Source organism: Caretta caretta, chromosome 7 (genome assembly GCF_965140235.1).
Source record: "Caretta caretta isolate rCarCar2 chromosome 7, rCarCar1.hap1, whole genome shotgun sequence".
NCBI lineage: Eukaryota > Metazoa > Chordata > Testudines > Cheloniidae > Caretta > Caretta caretta.
The window spans coordinates 83,201,102-83,226,691 of record NC_134212.1 but is presented as its reverse complement, the minus strand read 5'-3'; the positions used below and the strand labels follow the sequence as shown (position 1 = coordinate 83,226,691).

Sequence of the window (25,590 nt, the reverse complement as noted above, 5' to 3'; positions counted from 1 at the left end):
GGGCCCAAACCTTCAAGCCTTTCTTGTGCAGAATTCCCTTTGAATTTGGCAGGATCCTGCACTAAAGGATTGCAGGATCAGACATCCCTATACAGGTTTAGAGTAGTTTTATTCTGAAAAAGTTTTGTATCCTGTAAACAATTTGGATATTAAAAGTAAACAAACAGAGTTACCTTTGCCTTGGAAACTGGTAGATGAATTTTTGTGAAATGTTATTAATTCTACTCAGATCAGCACTAACCAGCCTTGTGAAACAGGTAATTGAGGATGGTGGGGAGAAATTACTGGGATAATAAACAGGTGAACAGCCTAGCCTAACAAGTTAGGCCATTGATAGTTAGACAGTTCAATCAAATCCTTACAGAAGATGCCTACAACTGCTTGAACAGTTCAAGCTATTGGGTCATATACACTCCTGATGTAACTCTACTGTAGTCAGTGAAATTATACAAAGGATGAATTGGACCCATTTTCTTCAGTCAAATTAGTTTATTCTTAGCTTCTTAATTATTGTAGGAGACATCTCCACAGCTTAACATCTCATTTTTAAAAAAGAAAGGAAAAACCAAAGAGAAGAAAATGAACAATGTTATAATGAGAGAGAAACTAGTTAACTTAAGTACATGGATAAGCAACTTTGATGGATCAGATATCATTGGGTGTTGACAGAAAGTCCTTTTCTCTTAATGTAGCCTCCCAGCAATGCTCCCGCCCCCAGGCTGCAGGACTGTGGAAATAAATGATTATGGATCCTTTACTGGGGAAGAAGTGGCATTCCCATTGGTAGGCTGGTGGTGGGGGGAATGAATTGTGTAGTGCATTGCAGGAGGAAATGAAAAGTTAGGTGTGTAAAGGAACAGGAATCTGGAAGGTTATGGTTTAAGGATCAAAGGAAGAACAGGATCACAAGGAAGTGTTTGTTGCAGGCTAGTTTGCAGAGGGAGGGAAGTGGGACATGCTTATTAGTAATGAGTCATTAGATTCCCATATTTCAGATTTGGATTAGTTCACAGACTCCATACATTTGTGCAGATCCAGCATGGAAGTAAGTTGTGTCAGCAGAATGCCAGGCAGAGGTAAGTGTTAACAGATTTGGGTCAACAAACATGCTTATTTAATGTCTCGAACTGGCTTCGATGCCAGAATACTGTATATTGTTGGCATTTTCATTTCATCAGATTTCCTGGTGTGTCTCCCATAACAAAAATAGACAGGAAATAGACATGCATTATGCTGCTGCCCTGCAGTGCAATTTGCAGTTGGAAGTAGTGCCAGAGAAGAAAAAACTAGTCTTCCAAGAGTAGTGGAAGAATCGTTTTATCTAGAGATACTCTCAGAGTGTTTTATACAATTTAGGAATGTTCAGTACAGAAGTGACTTGCGGTTGCAGGAGGTGAACTAGTTGACTGAACAGTTCTTTTGCATTTTTAGCTTCTGTGATCATATGTGACAATAAGGGCAGAATTTGTTTATTTACCCAGTATTCACAGAATAGGAGTTTCCATTAAAATCTTTACAGTTTGGCCTTTGAAGGTGGCTATTATTACAGAAGTATTCAATTATTCACTATGCAAAGAAAATTGAAGTGCAAACTGCAGGGAATAGTTGGATTGACAGTAACGTTAGCTACTTGCAAAGGCAAAACTGTAAAGATTTTAATGGCAACCACTGTATTTATCTACTCAGGAAAAACTCAGTTCAGATGCAGCAACTGTTTCTCAGTAAAGTCCACACTCCCCCCTTTTTTTTAAAACATAATTTTCCATTGGTTTGTCTATGGCCCCAAGAGGTCAAATGGGCAGGTTGTGTTCATACCTTTTGCAAATGTGATTGTGCATATGTATCATCGAGTAGGACTTGGCACTAACATTCTAAGAGTATTTCGACCCTGCAATTAAAGCATATGTAGCTGTGCTAGCTTTGGTCTAGCTAGCTGGAATAACAACAGCAGTAAAGCCAAGGCAACACCAGCTAGCTGCTCAAATCCATACCGTGGCTCCCAGGTGGCCTTGTACAACCCACGCTGTCACCGCTGTTCCCGGACTTATCAAATTAGAAATGGAAACTAGGAGGATCATGAGTTTTAATCCACTGACTGTCCTTTAGTAAATCCTTAGACCTCACAGACTCTCACTAGTTCTGCTTGAACTAGCAGGATAAAAATAGCAGTGTGGACATTGTGGCACAGGCAGTTGCTTGGGTGGCTTGGACTTAGGTGGCTAGCCTGAGCTGACAGCTGTGTGTCTACACTGCTATTTTCAGCACGCTAGCTCAGTTGGTGCTATCATAAGCCTGTTTACCCATGCTGAGAATCACACCTCCCAGACATACCCTAAGAAACAGATACTGCCTTTGAGCTGAGTTTTTTTGAGTAAATGAATAAACTGATGCTTTTTAGTGTGATGGCGAGAGCAGCTTTGTCATATTTGGGTTACATACAGTATTTGGGAAAGGGCATTAAAATGATAATATCCCTTTAAGAGTCAAGTAAAATGGATGTCAGGAAATGTACTAGGCAGCCCTCAAGTCAAGAGTAACCTTCTCTGAGACACTAAAGAACAACAGAAAGGAGAAACGTTGGGCCTGCTGCCAGAGCTGAGACCAGAAGAGGCGTTTGAGCTGGCACTCCTTTATCACAAGAGAGAAGGAGCTGCTGGCATGGGATTCTCCAGGAAGGTCCCTCAGTTCTGAAAGATTCTTCCATTAGAGCCCAAATTTGTTTTCAATCTTAATGCACTACAAAATCCATAATTTTCCTCCAGACATTTATGTTGCTCATGAGCGAATGAAAGATGACTTAGGGGAGGTCTTTTGTTAAGTTATGACATAAGAGTGGAGTGCTTCAGTCTTTTTGGGACACTCTTATAATTAGAAATTAATTATGGAAACTTGATGATTTGAAATACTGAACTGGTATGTTTCTCAGGGATTGTTTGAGAGTTATGTCTGCATTCTGATGTGTTGTATTGAAATGTGGGAGGTGCATAGGTGGTGTGGAGGAGAGTCAGACTTTACTTTCAAGTATTCACACTTGGCCCGCGGACTTAATGGAGGATTTAAGCATTTCAAATGATCAAATAGAGAGTTGAGGTATTTGAGGGTCTGCTTTTGAAGCATTGGTCCAGCAGGGGTTCTGAAGGAAATCTTAAAGGAAGAAATGAAGCAGTTATGAACAATACTCTGTTAATACTCTACAATGTGGTAGCACATCCAGACTACTGCTTCATTTCTCCCAGCACCACAAAGGGATGGCTGTAGCAACCGTGACTCATTGCAAAGGGTGTTATGGGTCATACTGTGAAGCAAGCCGCATGATGGGAGGTAGGATGGAGATTGGTAAGGATGGCACCATTGCTATAGGTTTACAGTTCATGCCACTATTTGGAGGTATCATAAAATAACAATCAAGAATGAAAAGCAAACAGAAGCATGCAGGAAAGGGAAGGTAACACCATACCAATGGGCAAGGGGCATCCAGCCCGTCCAGCCCAGGTAACCCCGGCTCACCCTTCTCGCCTTTAAAACCTCGGAGTCCCTGTTCATGAAATCAACCACTATAATTATTCCAGTCAATGCCATCCCCTCCATGCCATAGGAGGAGAGGCCCAGTCCCACACTGGTATAATCAAAGGGCACTCAAGCTACATACCCAGTACATAAATAATCAGTGTTTGAATCTCTAGTACATAACCGGTAGGAAAGGTTGCCTTGCTGGTTCTGTATTCTGTGTGAGTCAGAAGATGTTTTTCCGATTTTGTTAAATCTGTGAGGACTCTATTGGTGGGAGGAGTGGGAAGAGGATCTCTGTTTTTAGAAATCATCTTCAGTTGCTGTCCCCACTTTGAAACAAAAGAGAATAACTTCTGTGCAGGATCTGGCTGGGCACATACACTGCACTTATCACTGTTGTATGCAAGTGACTCTTCAGCTTGAGCAAATAATATACCTGGGAGGTGAACTAAAAAGATCAATGATAACATTTTAGACACACAGAGCTTCCTTAATAGCTAGGGTATGATTGATATATATAAAATAATCCTTGCTGCCATGTATCATTATGTTTTTCCATTAGTAATTTAGACAATAATTTGGATCATTCTTGCTACTTTTTAAATGTAAAGAGGCTTCCAATGAAGTGAGATAATGTCATGTTGAATGACATAGCCATCTTGATAATTTTTTGTACCTCCCATCAGATTTCACACCAATTTTTGTTTTCCCACTGGGTATCCTAACCTGGGTGCCCTGTGTCATTATCAAGGAGCGACTCCCTTACAAAACACATCAGATGGACACTGCTCAGAGCAAAAAAGAAGGCATTTTAGATTTCATCACTGCTTACGGGTGATGATATTAAGCATTGCCAAAGAACAACAACCCGTAAGTGGGGGCATGGGAGTTCCAAGGTTCTCCTTTCATAGCAAAACCCCTTTGCTCTCAGCCTCCTGCCATTTCACCCATTCCTTTTTGAGCTCCTGAAAAGAAAGGGCCAAAGCCAAAGTTACTCTATAGCCCCATTGCTCTTTAAGGGACTGTTCCTGCCTCACACTGAAGAAAACAGCTATGCCGTAGACTCCAGCTACAGCAGCGCAAGACCTTATTTAAGCAATGTGACTTTTGTTATAGCAGGGAGCTCTTTATGCCTGTCATTTACTTGAAGTTTTCCTTCTTTCTTCCTCATTGGCAAATCTTAAAATAAAACATTTTATAAAACAGAACATACCAATGGACAGGGTGCATCTAATCCAGGCGCTCCTTGGTCTCCCTTATCCCCTTTAGGCCCTCTAGAGCCTTTCTTGCCCCTCTCCCCCTGTAAATAATAGTTTAGTCCAAGAAAAAAAATACACAAAAGCTTTAGGATCATCCATTTCAAATAAATGTCAGAGATAGTTTAAAAAAAATAAATAAACAAATGTCTAGAAAAATATTGTAAAAAAGGAGATTCCTTCAGTTAAGTTGCCCTTATAGGAAAGCCTTTTGTGGATTTATTGATATTTTTAATTTACATGTATTACCCTTCAGCAATTGTCCTGATAAGGATTCTGATCCTATCATTGCATTAACTGAACTGTCAGCCCTCTGAACTTTGGAGATGGGATTGCACTGGGGACTCCTCCAGCCAGGAGAGTGACACCTAATACCACTCCGCAGACTGGCTAGGAGGAGATGTTTGGACACTGAATGATCCTAAGCCTGGCTCGGGAGCCCAAGTGTGTCACTTCTTTGACTCTCATGAGCTCCACTGACCCAAGGAACAAGATACTGGCCGCTTGATTCCAAGTCTGGCTCTCCTGCTTTGTCACATCCTTGGACCGGATTACCAATTCATTAGTTTTACACCTGTTTTCCTTTATACTTCTTCTTGTCCTCCCCCCCAAAGTATTTCTGGTTTATAGTAATATAACAAGTAATTTAAAATGCATTCTCTTAAATGATTTTTAAAATACTGTATGTTTTACGTAAGCATTTTCCACTGCTTTTTTTAAATGCTGTACTTTAAAAAAATAAAATGTCTCTCTTCCTTGATTAACAAAAGCAGATCTGTATCTGTCACAGCTTTAATTTTAGCAAATGAATGAGCCTGATATTGCCATTGTTTTGTGCAGAGAGGGTCTGAGTTTTCTCTGGTATAAAATTGGTTTAAGTCAGTATCACGCCATTGACTTCAGTGGAGTTACTCCTGATTTACATTGGGGTCCGTGAGAAAAGAATCACACCCAGAGAATGAAATTCATCCCTGTGCAGAGGGCCAGCATAAAGCCTGTCTAAAAACAGGGCATAAGTGGATCTTAAACAGTGAACAGGTCTCCCACTGCCTCTCTGCACAGGGTAAATTTCATCCTCAACTCAAACTGAATTAAATAGAAATTCTAAGCGCAGGTCAACATCAGGATAGGCCTTGATATTTACAAGAAAATATATATACAAAATATCTTCATATTAATTATATTTTTCAAAAGAGCAGAGCTTTTCGAAGCTGCTGAGGTTACAATGGAAGTGGCATGGCTGAAGAGGGAATTTTATTTAGTGTCGAGATGGTAAGGATTAGAAGGTTCAATAAAATCAGGCAGCAGAGGTATAGATTTTCTTTTTTTAAAGAAAAGTAAAAGGTTTTAGACAAAATAAATTAAAAGCTGACAAAAGAAATGGATGGGATAGGAGAGGTAACTAGGAGAAATCACCGAGGATCAAACACTGGAACAGAGAGAGGATAACCCGGGAGAAAAAGTGGAATGGGTTGTAGTGGAGGGAGGAGGAAGGACCCAGGAAAAAAGGCAGAAGAGGAGGAAGGGATAAAGGGGACAAAGGTGGACCTGTAGAAGCAAGGAATACACACGAACACACAGACTGGAGAAGAAAAAAAATAGATATTATAAAAAAACTGTGAAGAGTTTAGCTTTAATGCACACTTTCAGCATTTATACTTTTTCAGTTGGGTTATTCACAAGGCTGTCATGTTCCAGTAACATTTCAGTTGTTACATAGCACACTATTTTCATGACTGCACTGGATCTTGAAGGCTATTATTATACATCCTACAGTGACATAAGAACAAAGGGCTCTGCTCCACAGAAAAGATCCACAGCATAAAAAGGCACAGTTCTGTCTTTTGCAACTAGAAGGCCTGTGAAGGGGATTTTTTGCCAAATTACTGCAGGGAATGGGGTGGGCACTTCAGAACCTATTTTCAATGTGTTCATCACAATGTATGTGCATAAATCTTATTAATAGCCCATGGCTGTTACTAGTACCTACTATTAAAAAGATTTTAAAATAACACATTTTCTTGCTGGAAAAGAAGCTATCAAACACAAGGCAGGTGTTTGCATTCAGTTGTTAAAACTCTCTGTTCCAGGTCTCCTGTCAAAGGGAGTCCATCTCAGATGATCAAAATAAAAAGCATTCGTACCTGAAGAAGTCCATGTCATGTCATTACTGTGGTATGTCTCCCATAAATGGGTATGAAAGTACCATAGCCTATGCTCAACCCTGGGCTATGGGAAAGGAGAGCAAACTCTTGGTGACTAAACAGTTTGGCTAATGAGAGACACCATTTGGTGGCTAAACAATGCATTTGAGCACACAGAAGTCTCCAGATTTCTGCAGAATGGAGGTATTTGTAAGAATGTCAATTAGACTGGGGCATCGGACAAAGCCATTTGCTACGGGAAGCTTAAATTTTTTAAAATAAAATTTACTCTAATTCCTCAGAGTTACTCTAATAAGTAGCCCTCTTAATAATTTGTTAAAAGGACTGAGGGCTGAGGAGGAGCCCTTAATTTAATTGTTAGTGATAAAATATATATTTGCTGGATCAGACCTGAAAAGCTACAGTATTTGCCCATTCACAAACTCAGTTTTCTCGAACATTTTTGTTTCAAAACATTTGTTGCATTTCAGCCAATATTTATTTCAAGGGGACCATGACACACCCCTCTCATCATCTATTAAAGTTGCTGTTGTTCCCACTCTTCAATTATTTTTATGTGAGGGAGAACCATGAAGCCACATTAACCCAAACTGATTCATACTGCAGCCAACAAAAGATCCATCTTCTAAATACATTACCCAGATTTAAAGCCAACTGAAAAAGTCTAAATAAAGATCCTGTTAAGCTTATGTCTTATTTAGAAAAAAAACCTTAATAAAATAAAGAGGAGGTTAAAAAGCAAAACCAGAAGTGGAATGATTAAAAGGTAGCAGCACCTTGGAGCTGCCATGAATTTCAAGCAATTTGGAATAGTCTCTCCTTGTTTAACATGCTGACTGGCAGTGCATTTTTCAAAACTGTTAATCTGTCCAACATAGAATCAGAGGAGCACTTCAGATGATAAGGAAGGAGAGACAGCACTTGTCAGATGTTATCAGCAAATATATTAATCTCATACAATTACTGCTTTGACACATATTCCATCACAGCTTTAGTCTATTTCCGAAATGCTTGCATATGGCATCAGAGCCTTATAAAGAGAATCTAGATCTATCAAGTGAATAAACTATTCTCAACTGTGTATCTCTTTATTGTTGTTATCAAAGGATTCAGATCACTAATAATCCTAATATAAAAAAAACATAAATATATACACTTGGGTATAGTTTATTTCTTTATAACACAGGCACATGATGTAAAAAAGATTGTCAGAAATTAACATAATCTATTGCTTTTCTTAGTACCTGGCTCTACAGTTCTTATGCCAATTCAAGTCAAAGCCAGAGTAAGGAGTCTAAGACTGCATGATCGGGTTCTTTAATATAGTCATATTTAATTGTTTCTTAAGATTTCCATGTTTGGTTGAAAAAAAGATGTAATTCTGGAAATTTTGGAAAACATTTTGCTGCAATAAAGTGGCTGACATTCTTTTTCAGCATTCAAGGGGAATTTGAGTACCATGTGACAGGATTTAACTATACCACCATTATTAACACTCATGGGAATTGTCTGGTTTATCCCTGCACATCTCACTAAGTATGTTAAGGTAGGATTTTCAAAAGCACTCAGTACTGGCCTCATTCAGTGAGAGCAGAGAGAGGCCACCACTGAGCACTTCAGAAAATACAGTGGGTATGCTTTTAGTGTTTGAATGATGATGTCTTTGGTTATGGTGCATTGTATAAACTACAGCCATCGCACTGTAAATTACACATCTGTAAGTTGCTTTATAAGGGTTTAACAGGTAGGAATTCATCTGTTTTTTTTCCAGGTAATTCAGAAATTAACCATTCCACCACTACATAAAGACATTAGTAACCAAATGCAGGAAGTTTGGTTCCTGACTTACCCGGTTTCCTTTGTCACCAGATGGGCCTTGTAAACCCTAAAATAGATCAGTAAGAAGAAATATATATATATATTTTAAATCAATGTCAGCCAAACTAGTCCCTTTGTTTACTCAGTCAAAATAATTCTTCAGACAAAAATTCAGCAAATAAACTAACGTCTTCATTTCTATTTTAAAACGAAGATAGTTTGTGATCTAAAGCTACAGCTCCAATGTTACACCCGCTATGTACATGAATAAACCCTGATCATGTGAGTAGTCCCATTGAAGGGCTACTTGTGTGCCTAGGGTTACAAAACTGGGCCCCAATTCTGTCTTGTCAGCCTTTGGAAGGCAGATGTTCAGTTCAGAACAGTAAACACGTGGAATGGATATGTTCAATAAAAGTACCTTAGTATAACATATGAATAGTCTAAGCATGGCTTACTTTTTATTCCAGTAATTTCAGGATCTACATTGTTACATATTTTATTCTCTATGCTTTAAAATATATTCTTCTGCTGGCTAGACTAATTATTTTTCTATTGTTTGTTTTAAAGTATTTAATTTTAAATTGAATTATTTAAATATCACTCAGGATGCTGGGACTGGGAGAAAAGTCTCTTGCTTTGAAAATGAAAACCAGGGTTTCAATTTACCATTATTTGTACAAATTCCTCAGCTTCACTTTGACATTTATATGGCAGTGAGAGAACATTTTCTCTCATTACAGCAGAGTATGCTGCTGTTGGAAGGTGAAAGCTTCATGGATGGCAGACAATTTAGATACATCAATACTTACAGGAAGCCCAGCTGGCCCCTTTGGTCCTGCATTTCCAGGGTCTCCTTTACTGCCCTAAAATAGAGACAAAAGAGAAGATTTTTTCTATTTTTGTACACAGTATGGGGTACAAATACACTTTGATCTGGAGGTCCAACTCACAAGAGTGTAGCTGAAGTGGTACGAGCAGCAGGAGGTCCTAGCTGCCCAAGTATGTATATAGCATCTTGGAAGGTAAATGTTTGGAGTGGCTAGCGCCTCCTGCCACTTGTGCCACCACGGCTACACTCTACGTTTAGTGGCTAGCTCGATCAGAGCTAGCATGGGTATGTCTCCCCATGCTGGAATTCATACTTCCATCTTGAAGTGTAGACATACCCGTTAACAGGCTGGGCACAGATGGATAAACAAACACTTCTGAAAATAATGCAAAGGGCACCTATTTCAGGGACGTTAGTTGCCTCGTAGAGAAGAAGCCAAAATATAAAATGTTTAAAAGTCACAAAGAGGCAAGTCCCAACTTCTGGAAGGAGCTGCAGTTACCGTACTTTAGAAACAGTAGCAGCTGGCACTGTCTATGAAACTTTGAAGAAGCTGGGGAGGGGTGTGTGTGTGTGTGCGTTTAAAGCTAACTTACCCTTTCCCCTTTTGGTCCTGCTGGTCCTGGAGCTCCAATTGGTCCTGGAGTACCCTGCAATTTTAGAGAGAAAAAGACATAAACCATTTTCTTCATGATCAGGCTTCTTTACAACTGAGAAACAGCATGGTCCTTGAGGAAAAAGCAGAGCTGAGAAGGAGATTCCAGTTATGTAAGGAGTCATTTCAATTACTACAGCTTTCAGGATTGATGAGGACAGTTTCTCTCAACAACTCCCACATGCAATTATAGGACCATAGAAATTGCCATACAAGATTAGTATATTTTTACAAAGCCTTATTTTTATTTGTGGGGTGGCTATCTTGAAAAATAACATTGACAGACACCCCTTTATTTGCTAGGTGACTGTAGTTTTACCCACGAGTTTGCATCCCCAGCAAAGCTGAAACCTGTAGCAGAATAAAGGCGACATTTTAAGCTTTTTTCCAAATGAGTTCAGCTGAGCAAAAATGAAATAGAATTTGTATTATTTTTTGGTAGGCAGATCATCATGCAGTTTGAAAGGTCACCATGCCGCATGGACTAATGCAGATGCACACATACACAGAGGCAAACATGAGAGAGTACCCATTCAGTCCTAAATCCTCTGTCCACCCTTTCACCGTTTGGATCACTCCACCAAATTCTAGGTCATGGTAAAGGGAAAATCCAGTGTCTGTGCTCAGCCTTTGGCCCAGGAGCAATCTCCCTTTTTCATACCAAAATTTTCAGCCACATTGAAGCTTGCTTGGATGTTGGTAAGTTAAGTAGTCAACCCAATCAGTTCTTATCTTTTTGCATTAATAATGCAGTAGGTAGGCAATAGCCCTTTTGGCCATGAGAAGTGTTATCATTCTTGAAGACAAGACAACTAATTCAGATTTTCTGTGGAAATCCTTATGATTTACACTCATGTGAATCTGGATTCAGCCTCTTGTGGACTCCTATGCCACATGTGATAACTAGGGTTGCTAATTTTGGTTGGACATATTCCTCGAGGTTTCACTGCATGACATAAGAATTAATCTTTAATTAAAGATTAATTCCTGGAGACTCCAGGACAATCCTGGAGACTTGGCAACCTTAGGTCATATGCGTGTTCTGTGCCACAGTATCTAACGTTCTCCAGGCTGCTATTTTTAAATCTAAGTAAAGGATTAGGAGATTTCAAAGCACCTTTCTAAACAGAACATATTTATGCATTTTACCTTTTTAACTCTATGCCAGATCAGATCATATTATGTTGAACTGGTGAAAAACTAGCTATCCATCCAAGTTCCAATTTTTTAATTCTTTCATGGACTGCTAGAAAGGAAAATTACTTCTCAGACAGGAATGGAAAAGGGAGACCTTTTGGACCTTTTACAGTAGCTTATCCTTTTGATTGAAGGAAAAGGAAGTGGAGGTTTAATCAGGAGAGGTTGGATCTTGCAATCCTTACTCACAAAAGAAGTCCTACTGACTTCTGTAGGATGACTCATGTGAGTAAGGAGGATTATTTGTACCTGTAAGCATTTGCAGGAACTGGCTGGAGAAGTAATTCATCATGACACACACACGCCACTTGAGTGTGAACGAAAAAAAAAAATCATTCCCTGGACTCATGCGGAGGACTGTAAGTGCACCATGGGAATTTTAACTACCTATACATTTTCTCCATTTTAAGATAGTTTAAGGCCTAGAGTCCCTAAAGATCCATAGGGAATATCTAGAAGATTTGTAAAAGTAAATATACAACTTCTTGAAACAAATATGCAAATGAGAAGTTGTCATTCAATTTCTTTTGGGGGAGAGTAATGGGGCAATTAAATTAATTCCTGTTCCACTGAAAAAGGGGAAATCAAAGTACCTCTGAAAAAGTCAACTCTGACTGTATTTGGAGGCTATATAGCATCCTATGAAGAAATAATAATACTTTGCCCTTACATAGTAATTTTCATCCAAGGATCAAAAGTGCTGTATAAAATTGGGTTAGCATCATTATTTTTGTTCCCATTTTACAACTTAGGAAAACGTAGGCACAGAGAGGTTATCTGACTTGCCCCAGGTCTCACAGTGAGTTAATGACAGAGTGAGGGACAGAACCAAGCAGTCTTGGTTCTCAGCCTCCTGCCCAACCACTAGACCTCACTGCCTCCCAGATGAATAAAATTAAAGTTAAAACTTCCACCAATGGTTTCTGAGACTTGGGGAAAGCATTTATGAAGTTGCTGAAGCTCAGGAAACTGTGTGGTGTGTTGGTGCTCACAGAGGGGTGGCTAGTGCTGTTTTTCAGAAGGTTTCTCACATGCATCTCCTCCTACCGGAGAGGTGCATTTAAGGTTATAATAATAGCTGTGCATGCAACCCATTACAATGCAGTCCTAAATGGTATATGTGAGAACAGTGCACAGCAAAGCTTTTTGCCCGTATAACAAAACACGAGGTGTTACTACGTCTAAGACAAGTCTGAGGAGATGCTGTTGCACAATGCTGTAAGCAAGGCTACCACGGGGAAAGACAAGACGGAGACAGTTCACAATAGGAGGACAGAAGTACATGGCATCATGGGTTTCATGCAGAGGCTTCATTTAATATAATCCTGGTAATAATAATAAATAATAAAGTCAAAAAATGTGTAAAAGGATGTGATTAAGGCTAAAATCCCTAGTCCCAAATGGACGTACATTGTTGAGAATGACAAGAAGGCGATCTTTCACCTCTCAGTAACAATATCTAAATTTAGCATTTTGACATCCTATCCATCTTCAGGGAAAAGAAAGCTACTCATAATGTAAATGAGGGCATAGTGGGATGGACAAGACACATCACAGTACCAGGGAAGAGGAATGTAGGGTAACGGAGAAATGGAACTCACCGGTGGTCCAGGCCTGCCGTCTAAACCTGAAGCACCCTGAACAGATGGGAAAGGGTTAACAAAAAAGGCAGGAAGGAGTGGGAGGTGAGGGGAGAAAAAGGAAAGGGGGAGGGAAGAGGTGAGTGAAGCAGTGACTTGAGACAAACATATGCTTGCAATAAACAAAAACAAAAAATAAGAACTCAAGGACAGGTGATGGTACTTACAAGGAAACCAGTGAAAACATAGAGACACTGAATGCACGTAATACTGGCTAGTGCCTTTAAGATACCTTTGAAAATGCAACATTCCCTCTTACTCTGTTTCAAAGTACCACTCAGTGATCACCCTAGGGAGAAGCTGCTCTGTGGTGTTCTAGGCAAGGAGACGGGCATTGTGACAGTGGAGCTGAGGACCCTTGTAATTACAGTGTCAGGCTGGCCAGCGCAGCATTGAATTATCAGTAAAATGAAATACAGCACTGGTACTAGAGTGGAATCAAGGAGCCTAGAACCCACGCAGATATTGATAGGTTCTAGAGAGCCATCCACTGCTCAGGGAGTTCCCAGCTAGAAGTGTGTGTCAGTTTAGTGGGGACTTGCGTTCCATTTTCAAAACTGCCCATGCTTCACATAGAGAGAGTTGCAAGGGGTAGCAGTCAGATAAGGGGGTAAAGCCAGCTGTTGTGAGTGGCTGAAAATCAGATTTATATTGGGAATCTTGCTTTAGCTTCAACTTTGGAAGGGTCACTGCTGATCCTTAATTTGAATTGGAATTAAGAATTCTTGCACACACATATAATATCTTGTAATCAATAGTGTAGGACATGTGCATGATAGTGTTGACATAGTATTTCTCAGTTTTGATCTCATTCCCCTGATTGCTGTGTGAACACCTTAATTTGTAATACTGTCTAGAGTAGCCATTTTTTAAATATGTAAGGCCCAGTTCCATAAAGGTACTTAGGTGCCTTAGACCCATTTTTAGGCTCCACTGTGGCCTGCAAAACTTCTGCTCAGCTGCCACCTAAACTCACTTGGCGCCTATGTTTGTCTCTGGGTACGTGCACTGCTGTCTCAGACTAGGTGTCTGAACTCCTGTGTCCCACCTAAGCCCCCGTGCGATCCACAAAGTAGGGGAAGACAAGCAAAGGAGTCAATCTCACCCATGGGGCCCTATCCAGTCGGTACGCTCAGAGGCTGCCTACCAGGTCGGGTCCCATTCAAAATTATTATTATTAGTGGTGGTGACCTTGCAATATTTAGCCAGTGGTCAGAGCACTGACCTGGGTTGTGGGAGATCCAAGTTCAATTGCCCTTTCTGCCTGAGTGGGAGAAAGGATTTGACCCGTGGTCTCCCACCTCTCAGGAGAGTGTGCTAATCACTGAACTAAGGGATACTCTGATGTGGGACTCCTGCAGTCTCTCCTGTTGAACCTGTTCCTCTGTGAATAAATAATTAAAGGGTCATTGGAACTAGGGGACTGGGCCCTCAGTGTCCCACCTCCATGGTGGCTGCCCTAATCACAAGGCATTCTCATTCACTGTCTCTCTGGATTCCTTTGTGCGTCTGGGTCTAAATGTTTAAAGTCGGGGGGGGGCCAAATTCTGGTTCAATTTATTGCCCTTAGTTGAGCTCGGTGGGATTGTGCTGATTTAACAATTGATTTCTAACACATTATCTGCAGTCTATCTCTGTCACAATAAATGCTAATTAAATGCTTAATTATTTCAACCACATTTAGGGGTCTACATTCTGAAAATTTGCAGGATCAGGCCATTTATATCTTAACAAGAGAGTATTTATATGTCCTGAATATGTAGCTTATTTCCTCTGAATATGGCAAATAAAATCCATCTACATCTCTATAAATATTTTGCTAACTCTCAACAGCTACATAGCTCAATAATTATGTTTCGTGTGGTTCATTTACTACCCAGTTATGTTTTTGAGGGTGAATGTGATATTGGGAGGGTTTCTGCTTTCCATATAACTCCCCTGAGAGCAAGTTTGTTTCTTGATTTATTGCCACTTGCATAGCATTATAAGGAACTGTAGATGGGGGAGCTGACAAGGAAATGTGTGAGCCAGCCCATCTGTTCAACATGCTTCCCAACCAAGTTTCATATGTCATATCCTCATTTTTTAAGTCACTTAGCACATCACTGCTTTAAACATCTTGGCACCATTGTTATAAACAAAGACATGCAATTTTTCAGCCAAAACTATCTGGACAAGAGTGCTGGGTGATAACACAAAGGCCAATAACAACAAATCACACAAGTGCACACAACAAGCTCTTTGCAGTGAATGTTTCCAGGCAGTGTGAGGTTCAGCAAAGGTGTACTTTGGTGCTTTCACTTCAGTGCTTTTTTCTGAATAGGTAAAACTCTGTGCCTTTTCTTTACAAAGTCCTTGGTTTTGATGTAAAGCGACCACACTCTGATTCTTAACTCTACTGAAATTCATTAGCGCTTCCTTGATAACGTGTAACTGAGCAGCACAGTAACACTGGTTTAAACATGAATATGCTGAAATAGAATATCCTTACTACATATACAAGAGAAGAATGAAACTTAATTGGATATATTCTGCTTCTGGGAAGGCATCAAGTTTTATTGCAAAAACGACAGGGATAAGTTAACTGGATTGGATAAATTAAAAAGACCCCAAAGCTTGAACAAAACCTTTTTTCAATTTACAAACAGCTCAACCAACTGGTTTCTCTTCATTTTTGCACATCTCAGCATTTTAAGGCCAGGACCAAACCCAGAAGTGCTAAAAGACCAGAAGAAAAGCTGTTCATACAGTATTTTCAGCCAGGAAAGCAGAAGGAACTTGAGGGAACCTGTTCTAATGAGATTCCTAGTCCAATTTTACAGATCCAAAGGAGAAGCTTCTCCAGTTTCAGATGCTGATCCCAACCAACTGCCCAAAACAGTTGAGGCTTGTCCATCACTAAAAACCAATAGGCACTGCAGCTCATAGGCCAGCTTTTTGTCCCTAACTCTAATTTTAGATAGTCAAATCTTTATCTGTCTCTCTTATTTTGGGATCTTTCTAAGACTGGACTATGTATGGCTTCCCAAGTTCTCCTTGCTTCCTGGAGACTTACGGGCAATCCCAGTGGACCTCGGTCTCCTTTCTCACCCTCGACACCCTTCTCTCCTTTCATTCCATCAATCCCCGCTTCCCCCTGAAGGAAGAATGGATCAGAAAATAAACCCATCATGGCACCACTTCTAAAACAAACATTTCTCCATTCCAAAGGCATAGCAGCACCAAAGATAGTATAGTAGAGGCCAAAGAAACCTTGGATAGTGTGGACCTGGTTTTCCTCTCATACTGGAGAACAACACTGTAGCTCAATTGACTTCAGTACGGTTACTCCTGATTTACACCAGAGCAGGGGAGACAAGAATCAGGGCCAATGTCTCATTACAGAATTTATGGGGAACAGAGCTCATATATTTCCCTCCCTTTGGTGTTCAGAAATTAGTGAGAAAGTAGATCTATGACAAGCAGGTGGAAGTTAAGTGTATATAATAGAGTTGGTCAGAAATTTTCCGGCAGACGTGTGTCATGGAAATGTGTTTGATGAAGATTCATCATGAAATTAAAATGGAACAAAAGTGATAATTCTATTTTGAACTTTTTGGAATGGAACATTTTGGCTTTCCGCTTCTAAATGATAGTTCTTTTTTTAATTTCATACTATAAAATATCAAATGAAAAAAGCTGTAATCAGAATGAAATGTTTCAATGTTGTAACAAAATGTTTTGATCAACCAAAAACAATTTTTTTATGTGAATTTTGGTTCACAGGAAATTTTGCAATTTTTTGTTTTCATTCCATTCTGGAATGGAAGAAATTTCAAAATTGCAAAACTACCATAGAAATAAAAATTCCAGTTCTTGTACAGCTCTAGAATGTATATATAACACATACTTGCCACCTTTCCCTTAATTATGAAAAAGCATTCCTTTTTTGGTAAAAATGGATATCATTGCCCATTCTCCCAGAAACAAATCTATTTGGCTTAGTGTATGTACTTGGAAGAGACTTCCTACCTCTAACATGCTTCCAAATGTGCTTCCAAAGGGTAGCCAATTCTCTTCCCAGTCACTAAAACTTGCCATAGGACTGAAGAGGCTATAAGGAACCTGGGAGCTTAAGGGGATGGAATATAAGATTCCATACCTAAGTTTTTCTGGACTTGTTTCTTTTAGGACCAGGCCTATATGGCCAATAGGTATCAAAGCAATTTGAGGAGGGTCATGTGTAGTTGTTCCTTCCTCACCTCTAACCAAAACTTCAGGAATTTGTATGGTCTGGGTCTTTTTGGTACATACCCACACAAACTACCAGGTCTGGATCTTTCAAAGGTTTTTCAGACAGGTGGTAGCAGTGGTTAGTGGTTTATTGAGCAACCAACATTTCTATATTTGTATGTGTACCCAACACTTGGGGACAATAGGAATGAACATCTCTGTTTTTTACAGAATGAACCAATCCTGAAAGCCAACTGGTATGCAATGTGAGGACATCTGTCCCAAAAGTGCTGTGTCCTGTTAAGGTGCCATCCCAATTGGCACCATGAATGTATTAGGAGGATAAGCTCAGGAAGCCAAACACCTAGACTACTCAGGAGGAGTGGGTACTTCCATATTTAGATCAACATCTTACAATCTTCACTGAGAGGTCATTTAAACCACCTAACTAGATCAAAGCTAAAATGTAGAGCTGGGCAGTTGAAATATGCTGTTGAAATATGCTGTCTTGTCAAAACCAAAATGTATTGCAGAGACATATTTAGTTAGGTGAAGTTTTCATCAGGAAGGTTTCTGAGGTCCAGGATGGACTCTCAGATCACAGAGAGAGACCTGAATTGAAAACTTGACCTTTCCAATACTTAAACGGATGTTTCTGACACCATGTCTGAATGTTTTATCTTCATTCCAGTGCAGAACAAAAACAAATTTTTAAACCTATGTCATTCTCCAGCCAGCTCAAGTAAAATATCAATACTTAACAGCTTATAGCCTTACCTTCGGTCCTGGAAGGCCTTGAAGACCCTATAGTTGAGATAAGAAATGGTAATATTTTATTACTATGATTTTAAATCCCAGTATCCTGGTTTCATGTGCAGTATAATACCTTGGTTTTTTGACAAGGTGGATGAGGTAATATCTTTTATTGGACCAACTACTGTTGGTGAGAGAGACAAGCTTTTGAGCTTACACAGAGCCGATCCAATAAAATATATTATCTCACACATCTTTTCTCTCTAATATCCTGGGACCAACATAGTTACAGCAACACTGCATACAACCTTTCTCTTCTGGCATACTGAGCTCATATATGCTTAATATGACATTGTCAACTATATACATACATAGTGCTTTGGAAGGTATCATTTTTTACATTAGGGCATACTTCATGTACTCTGGTTTGGTAATGAAGAGAGTCTATCCAAAAACAGTCTGGCAGTGGTGCATACCTGCTGCTAAGATCATTTTCCTGGTTCGTCACTCTGATTACATTTCTCTACTGGCTCCCTTTGCATCAAACACAAGTGCTTTCCTTTAACTTTAAGGCCCATCACAACATAGGGTACAGCTATCAAGCTAAATTAGTAACCTTCTGCTGTGTCAGTTTCTCTCTTTATGCTGCCATTATTTCCAACCTTTACTGCCGACCTGTGAGCTTCGCCCTCAGATACCTCTGTCTCCCACACCACTTCTTATACACAAGAAAAGCTCCATCAAAAATCTGTACAATCATTACACTAACTTCATTCAAATCTCTCCTTAAGTCTCATCCCCCAAAGTAATCAATCAGAACTTACTGCAGCACCTGGTGGGCCTTGGGGCCCGGGTGGCCCCGATACCTAAAAATCAAGGTAAAAAAGTAATTGTCATAATAAACGCTTCTGTGAAAGTACAAGGCACAGTCTACAGAAAACTAGGTTTTTGGGAGCAGTGGATGGCTGGTTATTAAATCACATGGAAAATGGTGTTTGCCACTCCAAGAAGCTCATGACGGCTATGAGGATGCTGTCGTGTCAGTGATAAGGTGGCTGGTGTGAGACCTGCAGAGTTTCAAGAAGCACTGGTGACAAGATTCAACTGTACATCTTCTGATAGTACAGAAAAAAGTGAAGAGAGAAACTTACTGAATCCCCTGCGTCTCCTTTTTCCCCATCCTCACCAGGTTCTCCTTTCTCTCCCTGTAAACACAACAATATAACTATGTAAACAGATTTCAGAGTGGTAGCTGTACTAGTCTGTATCAGCAAAAACAACGAGGAGTCCTTGTGGCACCTTGGAGACTAACAAATTTATTTGGACATAAGCTTTCATGGGCTAGAATCCACTTCATCAGATGCATGGAGTGGAAAATACAGGAGCAGGTATAAATACATGAAAAGATGTGACTTGCCTTACCAAGTGTGAGGTTGAAGAATTCTTCAACAAAAAAACTTCAAAAACAGACTCCAACATGAAACTGCAGAACCGGAATTAATTTGCAAACTGGACACCATCAGATTAGGCCTGAATAAAGACTGGGAGTGGTTGGGTCATTATAAAACCTAAACCTAATTTCCCCCTACTGTTACTCACACCTTCGTGTTAACTGTCTGAAATGGGCAACTCTCATTACCACTTCAAAAGTTATTTTTCCTCCATTGGTATCCTGCTGTCAATTGAATTGTCTCATTAGACTAACTTCACACTTGGTAAAGCAAGTCACATCTTTTCATGTATTTATACCTGCTCCTGTACTTTCCACTCTAGGCATCTGATGAAGTGGGTTCTAGCCCACGAAAGCTTCTTCTCAAATAAATTTGTTAGTCTCTATGGTGCCACAAGGACTCCTCGTTGTTTTTTGTATGTAAACAGAAGCACCAGTGAGAGTCTAGCTCCACCAACAGCCAACTGTGAAACAGCCACAAGTTTAGAAATAGCAATCCCTTCAAGGAGGAAAGAGAACTTAGCATTTATTTACAAACATCGTTCATCTGCATCCCTTTCTGCTCCCCTGAACATCTGTGCCAATATTATGCAGTGTGTGAAGGTTCAGGTCCCTGAAAGTGTTATCCCAGGATGGATTTTCAGTTTAGGGATTATTCTCTTAAATCCTAGAGTTGGGGTATGGAGAGTATAGCTAGGATCTGCTATTATTTCACCAGCATGCAGGGTAAATTTTTCAAAAGTGCAAAAGCAATTTAGGAGAAAAGTCCTATTGACTCTCATTGAGACATAGGATTCTATATCCCTAAGTCACTTTTGAATGGATCTAAGGCTCCTAAATTATGTAAATTATGTAAGCCCCTTTGAACATGTAACTCTCAGAGTTGTGGTGCTTGCTCTGTCCTCAGTTTAACCCAACTTGAAAATTCATTCTTTCTTTTGCACTCGTACTGTCAATCCTGGAAGTCCAATTAGACCTGGTAATCCTGAAGGTCCTGGTATCCCTTGGTCACCTCGTTCTCCTTTCTCCCCATTTGGGCCATCAAGACCCTACAGATCAAGAAAGACTTTTGTTTCTTGCAATACTAAGTCATGCAAATAAAAGATAGACATAATGTTAAACTGAAATATGAAAAGCTCCTTTAGTTCCTTGAGTGGCATGGGTGATGTTAATGTTCTCCACTTCACTCCACTTGAAATCAGAGGGTTACTGGTGCATGCTATCTGGTTTTGTACTTGTGAAGTGCTTCATTGCTCCATGTGAAGTCAATGGGAATACCCACATGCTTAAAGTTATGCTCATGCTTAAGTGGTTTCCTGGATTAGTGCCAAAATCTCATCCTAACAACTAATTCTTATGGGACTGAGAGCAATAGTCAGTTATTAATAACCTTGTGGAAATACATAAGAGACACAGTGTCTTTTAATCTGTAAAGCATTATTAATCCACTATTACTTTATTCAGAGAAACAATTAGGATGTGTCACTCAGAGAGCAGCCAGGGTTTTCAACCCTGAAAGACTGATGTGATTACTTCTACATGTACATGCACTGTACACTAAGGAGGGTCTCTGTCCCTAAAGTTCACATTCAAGGCCCCCAACATCTGCAAGTGTTTGCACCCAGGCTTTTGGTTCATGTCCATCTCTGCCGTGACTCTTTACAAACACAACTCACTGCTATGATGTGTTGTATTTACTCACCGGAGAGCCAGCTTCTCCTGCCTCCCCCTTTTCCCCCTTTGCTCCTGGGGTCCCCGTAAGTCCAGTCTCTCCCTTCGCTCCTGGAGGTCCCTCCTTTCCTGGGGGCCCTTGGGGACCAGGAGGCCCCACCTCTCCTGATTTACCTCGTGGCCCCTAAAAAGATATCCACATGATTTAAAAATAATACTTCCACAGTTAGGGAAAGAAATCAAAGTATGGGGCTTAGTTCACTGGAGTCTCTGGGCCTGACCCTCATTCACAATGAAACTCCTTTACACTGCTCCGGCAGTGTAATGGAGCCTTACAGTGAGTGTAATCAAATGTAATTCACAGAGGAATATGGGGGAGGGAGGCTTAGTGTAAATGAGATTTAGTCTATCTCGTTCTATTACAAGATACAGTCTGGTGGTTTACACAGAGGTAGTGCTTAGCATAGGAGTAGATGTCATTAGACAACACTCTCCTCTTGTCCATGGACAACTAATGTGAAATTTGCAGTTTTCCTTTATCAACATTTTTGGGGTGAAAGAGGAACGTTTGATGAAGTAGTGACTAAAAGTCCAAAATTATAAGCACTTTGCTGAATCAGACCCTAGGGGACTACTCATGTGCTTAGCGTTAAACATATCGCTAAGTGCTTTGCTGGTTCAGGGTCAGAGCATGCAGCAGCTAGCGGGACTGAGCCTTAATGGGTCTGATTCTGCTTTCATGTAAACTAGTGTAAATCAGGAGTAACACCAATGTTCTTACATTGCTGTAAATCTGGTACAAATGAGAGATGAATTAGAGTGTATATCTTTCACGTATACAAAAAAAAGGTGAAAAAGGATGTGCTGAATGGTTCATGTATGTATATTATTTAGAACTGGTCAAAATTTTCAAAATTCAATTTGCCATCCCCTTGTCCCCCCAAAAACATGGATGAATTTTTTTGCAAAAATGTTTATGAAAAACGAATCCTGTCCTTGAGCAGCTACAGTGCTGCTCAAGAAAATTTCAGAATTGAATAGGTTGATGAAAACTTGTGGTGAGATTTTGAATTTCCGTGGAAAAGAGAGGAGACATCATTAGAAAAATGTTCATGGAAAAATATTCCCATTGTTGACTAGCTCCAATTATTATCAGCCATTAAATTCCCAAATCCAGCAACAGAGAAGAGTCATAACACTCATCTTCAAATGGCATCTCTCATCTTACCTTCTCTCCATCGTGTCCAGGAGGACCCGGCAAACCAATTTCACCCTAAAGTGCAAAATCATCATAGATCATTTTTTAAAAGTGTTATTTTGCCTACTTTTACATGGGGCTTGGAAACTGGAAGATGGGGCTTGTGCTATGGAAACAGTCAACAGCAATGACTATGGGAGAGCTAGTTACTCATTACTAATAACCACAAAAATAAAGGCTGCAAATGCTTAAGAAACAGGGCTCAGAATTTTAAGGGTGCATAACTCCAATATAGTTGTTCATACTGATTGGCAGTTCATGGCCTGGACTAGACTGTAACCATGCACTGAGATTAACTCTAATATGCAGTTGTTTGAAGGACAGTGGGAGTAAGAAATCATTCTCCTTCCTTGAGCCAAGGCCATGCCTGGTCATTGTGGGAGGAATGTGAGATATGGAGAAGGCAAAGAAATGATAACTAAGCATGTACAGAGTGCAAGGAGGAGAAGGATTGCAGAATGTCATGGGTGATGCAGGTGGACAAGGAGCATAATAGCATCAGTATTCCAGCCTTTGATTCTCATGCATTTCTACTTATCTTTTTATGCATGACAAAGGGAAAGTGGTACCTTCTGTCCTGGTTGCCCTGGGGTCCCAGCTACTCCTGGAAGTCCAGGAGGTCCCTAAATAAGAAAAATATGCAAATGACATTTTTTTCAAAACCTTCTCATATTGGAGGGAAGGCAGAATTGTATTTTCTTTACATTTTTGTACTGGCAATCCTGAAATATATTAACTTGGAAAATGAATAACTAACAGTGGGCTACTGAATAACCAACAGTAGCAATTCAAAGTCAAATTCGGCCACAGATTTATTTCTCCACTTGATGAACAAAAAAAAATTACTATGAAAATGGCATTTTTGATTATCTGCTTCCGATAATGAAGTCAATTAAAATAATTATTTGCTATTGATAATAAATATATTCTGCTTGTAATCTGGTACCCAAATAGAGAACATAGATAGCAGGAAAATTCTATATTTCTGAGTTCCCCAGTGCAGGTTAAATTTAATTAAGTGACAAAGTATCACAAATTTAGCAGCGGTAGAAATGATTTATTTACCTGCAATTTTCAAAGTGCCTCAATTTTTGGGTACCCAGCTTAAGACATGCATGTTGTCATAAAGGTGAGCACTCAAAAATGGAAGCCCCCAAAATAAGAAGCCACTACTGGAAACGCTGGCTGATATGCAAGTTCCTAATGTGCACATCATCATAGTATCTGTTTGCTACATATAAAATTAAAGGTCATAGCTATTTGATAATGGTCCTAGTTCTTCATCCCATTTTAAATTGCCCCCTCAACTGGGATTAATATTGATGTCTATCTCCCATGAGAAACAGTGTGGGGCTATCATACATCTCTGGTATTAGGGAAGGGCATGCTTAAGAGAGGAGACTTTCACTGGCCTTGAAAACAGAACTACTTAGGCCCACCCTGACCTGCACTGGGCTTTCCTTACTTTGATCCTCTCTGCTGTCTGAGTGCCTGACCAGCAGCATTACTTTTACAAAGCAGATAAACAAATAGTACTAATAATACAAGAGCCTCAGGAGTAAAACACAAGAAGTATCCTTCTTTTAGCTGTCAGTGCTGCTTTTCAGTGTCAGCACGAAACTGTAAAGGCCAGACATTCTTGTGGCATAGAATTAAAAGTTTGCCAGTCTGTATCACTGCCTACTTTCCTCTAGCTGTTACTAAAATCCAGTTACTTCTTCAAAAAACAAAATGCCCTGCGAGAAGAGTAAGAACTCACCATCAGGGCCAACGTTCGTATTTCCTAAAAATTAAAATAAATAAATAAATACAAATAAAAGTCTCACTTGAAAGTTAAACTATTTCTGAACACAGTATTTGTGGGTTTTTTTTTCTCTTTTAACACTATACTGGTTAAGATGACTAGGAAGTATATTACAGGCATTAAATAAAAATAAGCAGAAAAGTAGCCCCAGCTCCCTTTGTAATAGTATTCCAGAAATTTATTCCTTCTGTGCTGGGAGCACTGAGGGGCTGTCAGGAAGGCTGGATGGTAGAAATTGTGGGTAATCTTCTCCTGATAGGTGCATGACTAGTCTAGAGTAAAAGACATTTCCCTGCATGGTTTGTGGCCTTTTTCTAAACAATCTAATATGTATGTTCTGGGTTATTCTTATGAGGGAGTTCAGATGAACTCTGTGTCTACCTTATTAAGAATGTGTCCTGTGTCATTGTAAAGGACTAGCACTATATAAACAATAAGCATTATTCATTGCTATTAGTATGGAAGAAGAAATATGTTGGGCTGGACTGACATGCTTAGTTTTGTCCATCCAAAATGAAATGTGATATCAATGTTCTTAAATTTTCTGTCTTTCCAAGGGGCCATTCTCTTCCCCTGGCCCCACACTTCTTCCATCACCTAGGCTACTAAAAAGTGTAGTGACCTGCAGCTCTGCTGGGGATCTCTCTGTCACTACAAAGCAAAGGGAGAAAGAACCAATCTGACTGAGAGAAAGGATCTCATTGAAAACAACCTAATAATTCACTCCAGGAGTCACTGAACATGGCTCCTGAGCTGTGCAGGCTAGTTTCTCACCTGTAGAGCTTCGTTGATGTTACCATCATAATCCACAATTTCATCCTTTCCTGGCTCCCCTTTGGGACCCTATAAAATGAACCAGATCTCCAGTCAGGACTTGGTGTTCCCATGAAGGATGGAGTTGTCTGAATTCTTCTAAGTTAAAACCGTTCAAGGAGCAATTGATAAATACAGCTGTGGGGAAGTGCTTATGACGGGAAGACTCCAGCATGTAGTACAAAGAGTGTTGCTAAACTGGTTGCTCTTAGGTTCTACGGGTCAGATTCACCAGTGTGCTCAAGCTGCTTTGCTCTACCATGGCAATACAAACGAGCTATAAACAATCATGGTAAAGGGTTTGGCAAGACACAAGGAAAACAGTCTGGAAGCCATTTAAACAGGACAAGTAGTCTTCTGCTCTTTCTAAAATTCCTTATATTTTCATGAATGAAGCCCCTTTATTAGTCAGTGGAGTAGCACCTACCCTTGGACCAACAGGCCCCTGTTCTCCAGGTGCTCCAGGTTCTCCCTGTAACAATACAAACATTGCATTATCAAAGATCTGGAGTTTTTTGCTGCAACTATGAAATGAGTTAGGGCTAGATTTGCAATA

At 39.9% G+C, this 25,590-nt stretch overlaps 1 protein-coding gene across 1 annotated transcript in view; it reads right to left on the bottom strand.

Moving 5' to 3' along the window:
* COL13A1 (collagen type XIII alpha 1 chain) overlaps positions 1–25,590 on the bottom strand; it is a 100,959-nt gene that overhangs the window by 5,035 nt on the left and 70,334 nt on the right. Inside the window, exons 25-39 of the mRNA XM_048858108.2 lie at positions 25,462–25,506; positions 24,996–25,064; positions 24,177–24,200; positions 22,987–23,040; positions 22,388–22,432; positions 21,191–21,343; positions 19,190–19,243; positions 18,863–18,904; positions 18,063–18,089; positions 16,129–16,209; positions 13,035–13,070; positions 10,178–10,231; positions 9,562–9,615; positions 8,781–8,816; positions 4,724–4,810 (exon numbers count right to left, since the gene is read on the bottom strand). Coding sequence (XP_048714065.1) covers positions 4,724–4,810; positions 8,781–8,816; positions 9,562–9,615; positions 10,178–10,231; positions 13,035–13,070; positions 16,129–16,209; positions 18,063–18,089; positions 18,863–18,904; positions 19,190–19,243; positions 21,191–21,343; positions 22,388–22,432; positions 22,987–23,040; positions 24,177–24,200; positions 24,996–25,064; positions 25,462–25,506 — 861 coding nt within the window. The remainder of the gene's footprint in view (positions 1–4,723; positions 4,811–8,780; positions 8,817–9,561; positions 9,616–10,177; positions 10,232–13,034; positions 13,071–16,128; positions 16,210–18,062; positions 18,090–18,862; positions 18,905–19,189; positions 19,244–21,190; positions 21,344–22,387; positions 22,433–22,986; positions 23,041–24,176; positions 24,201–24,995; positions 25,065–25,461; positions 25,507–25,590) is intronic.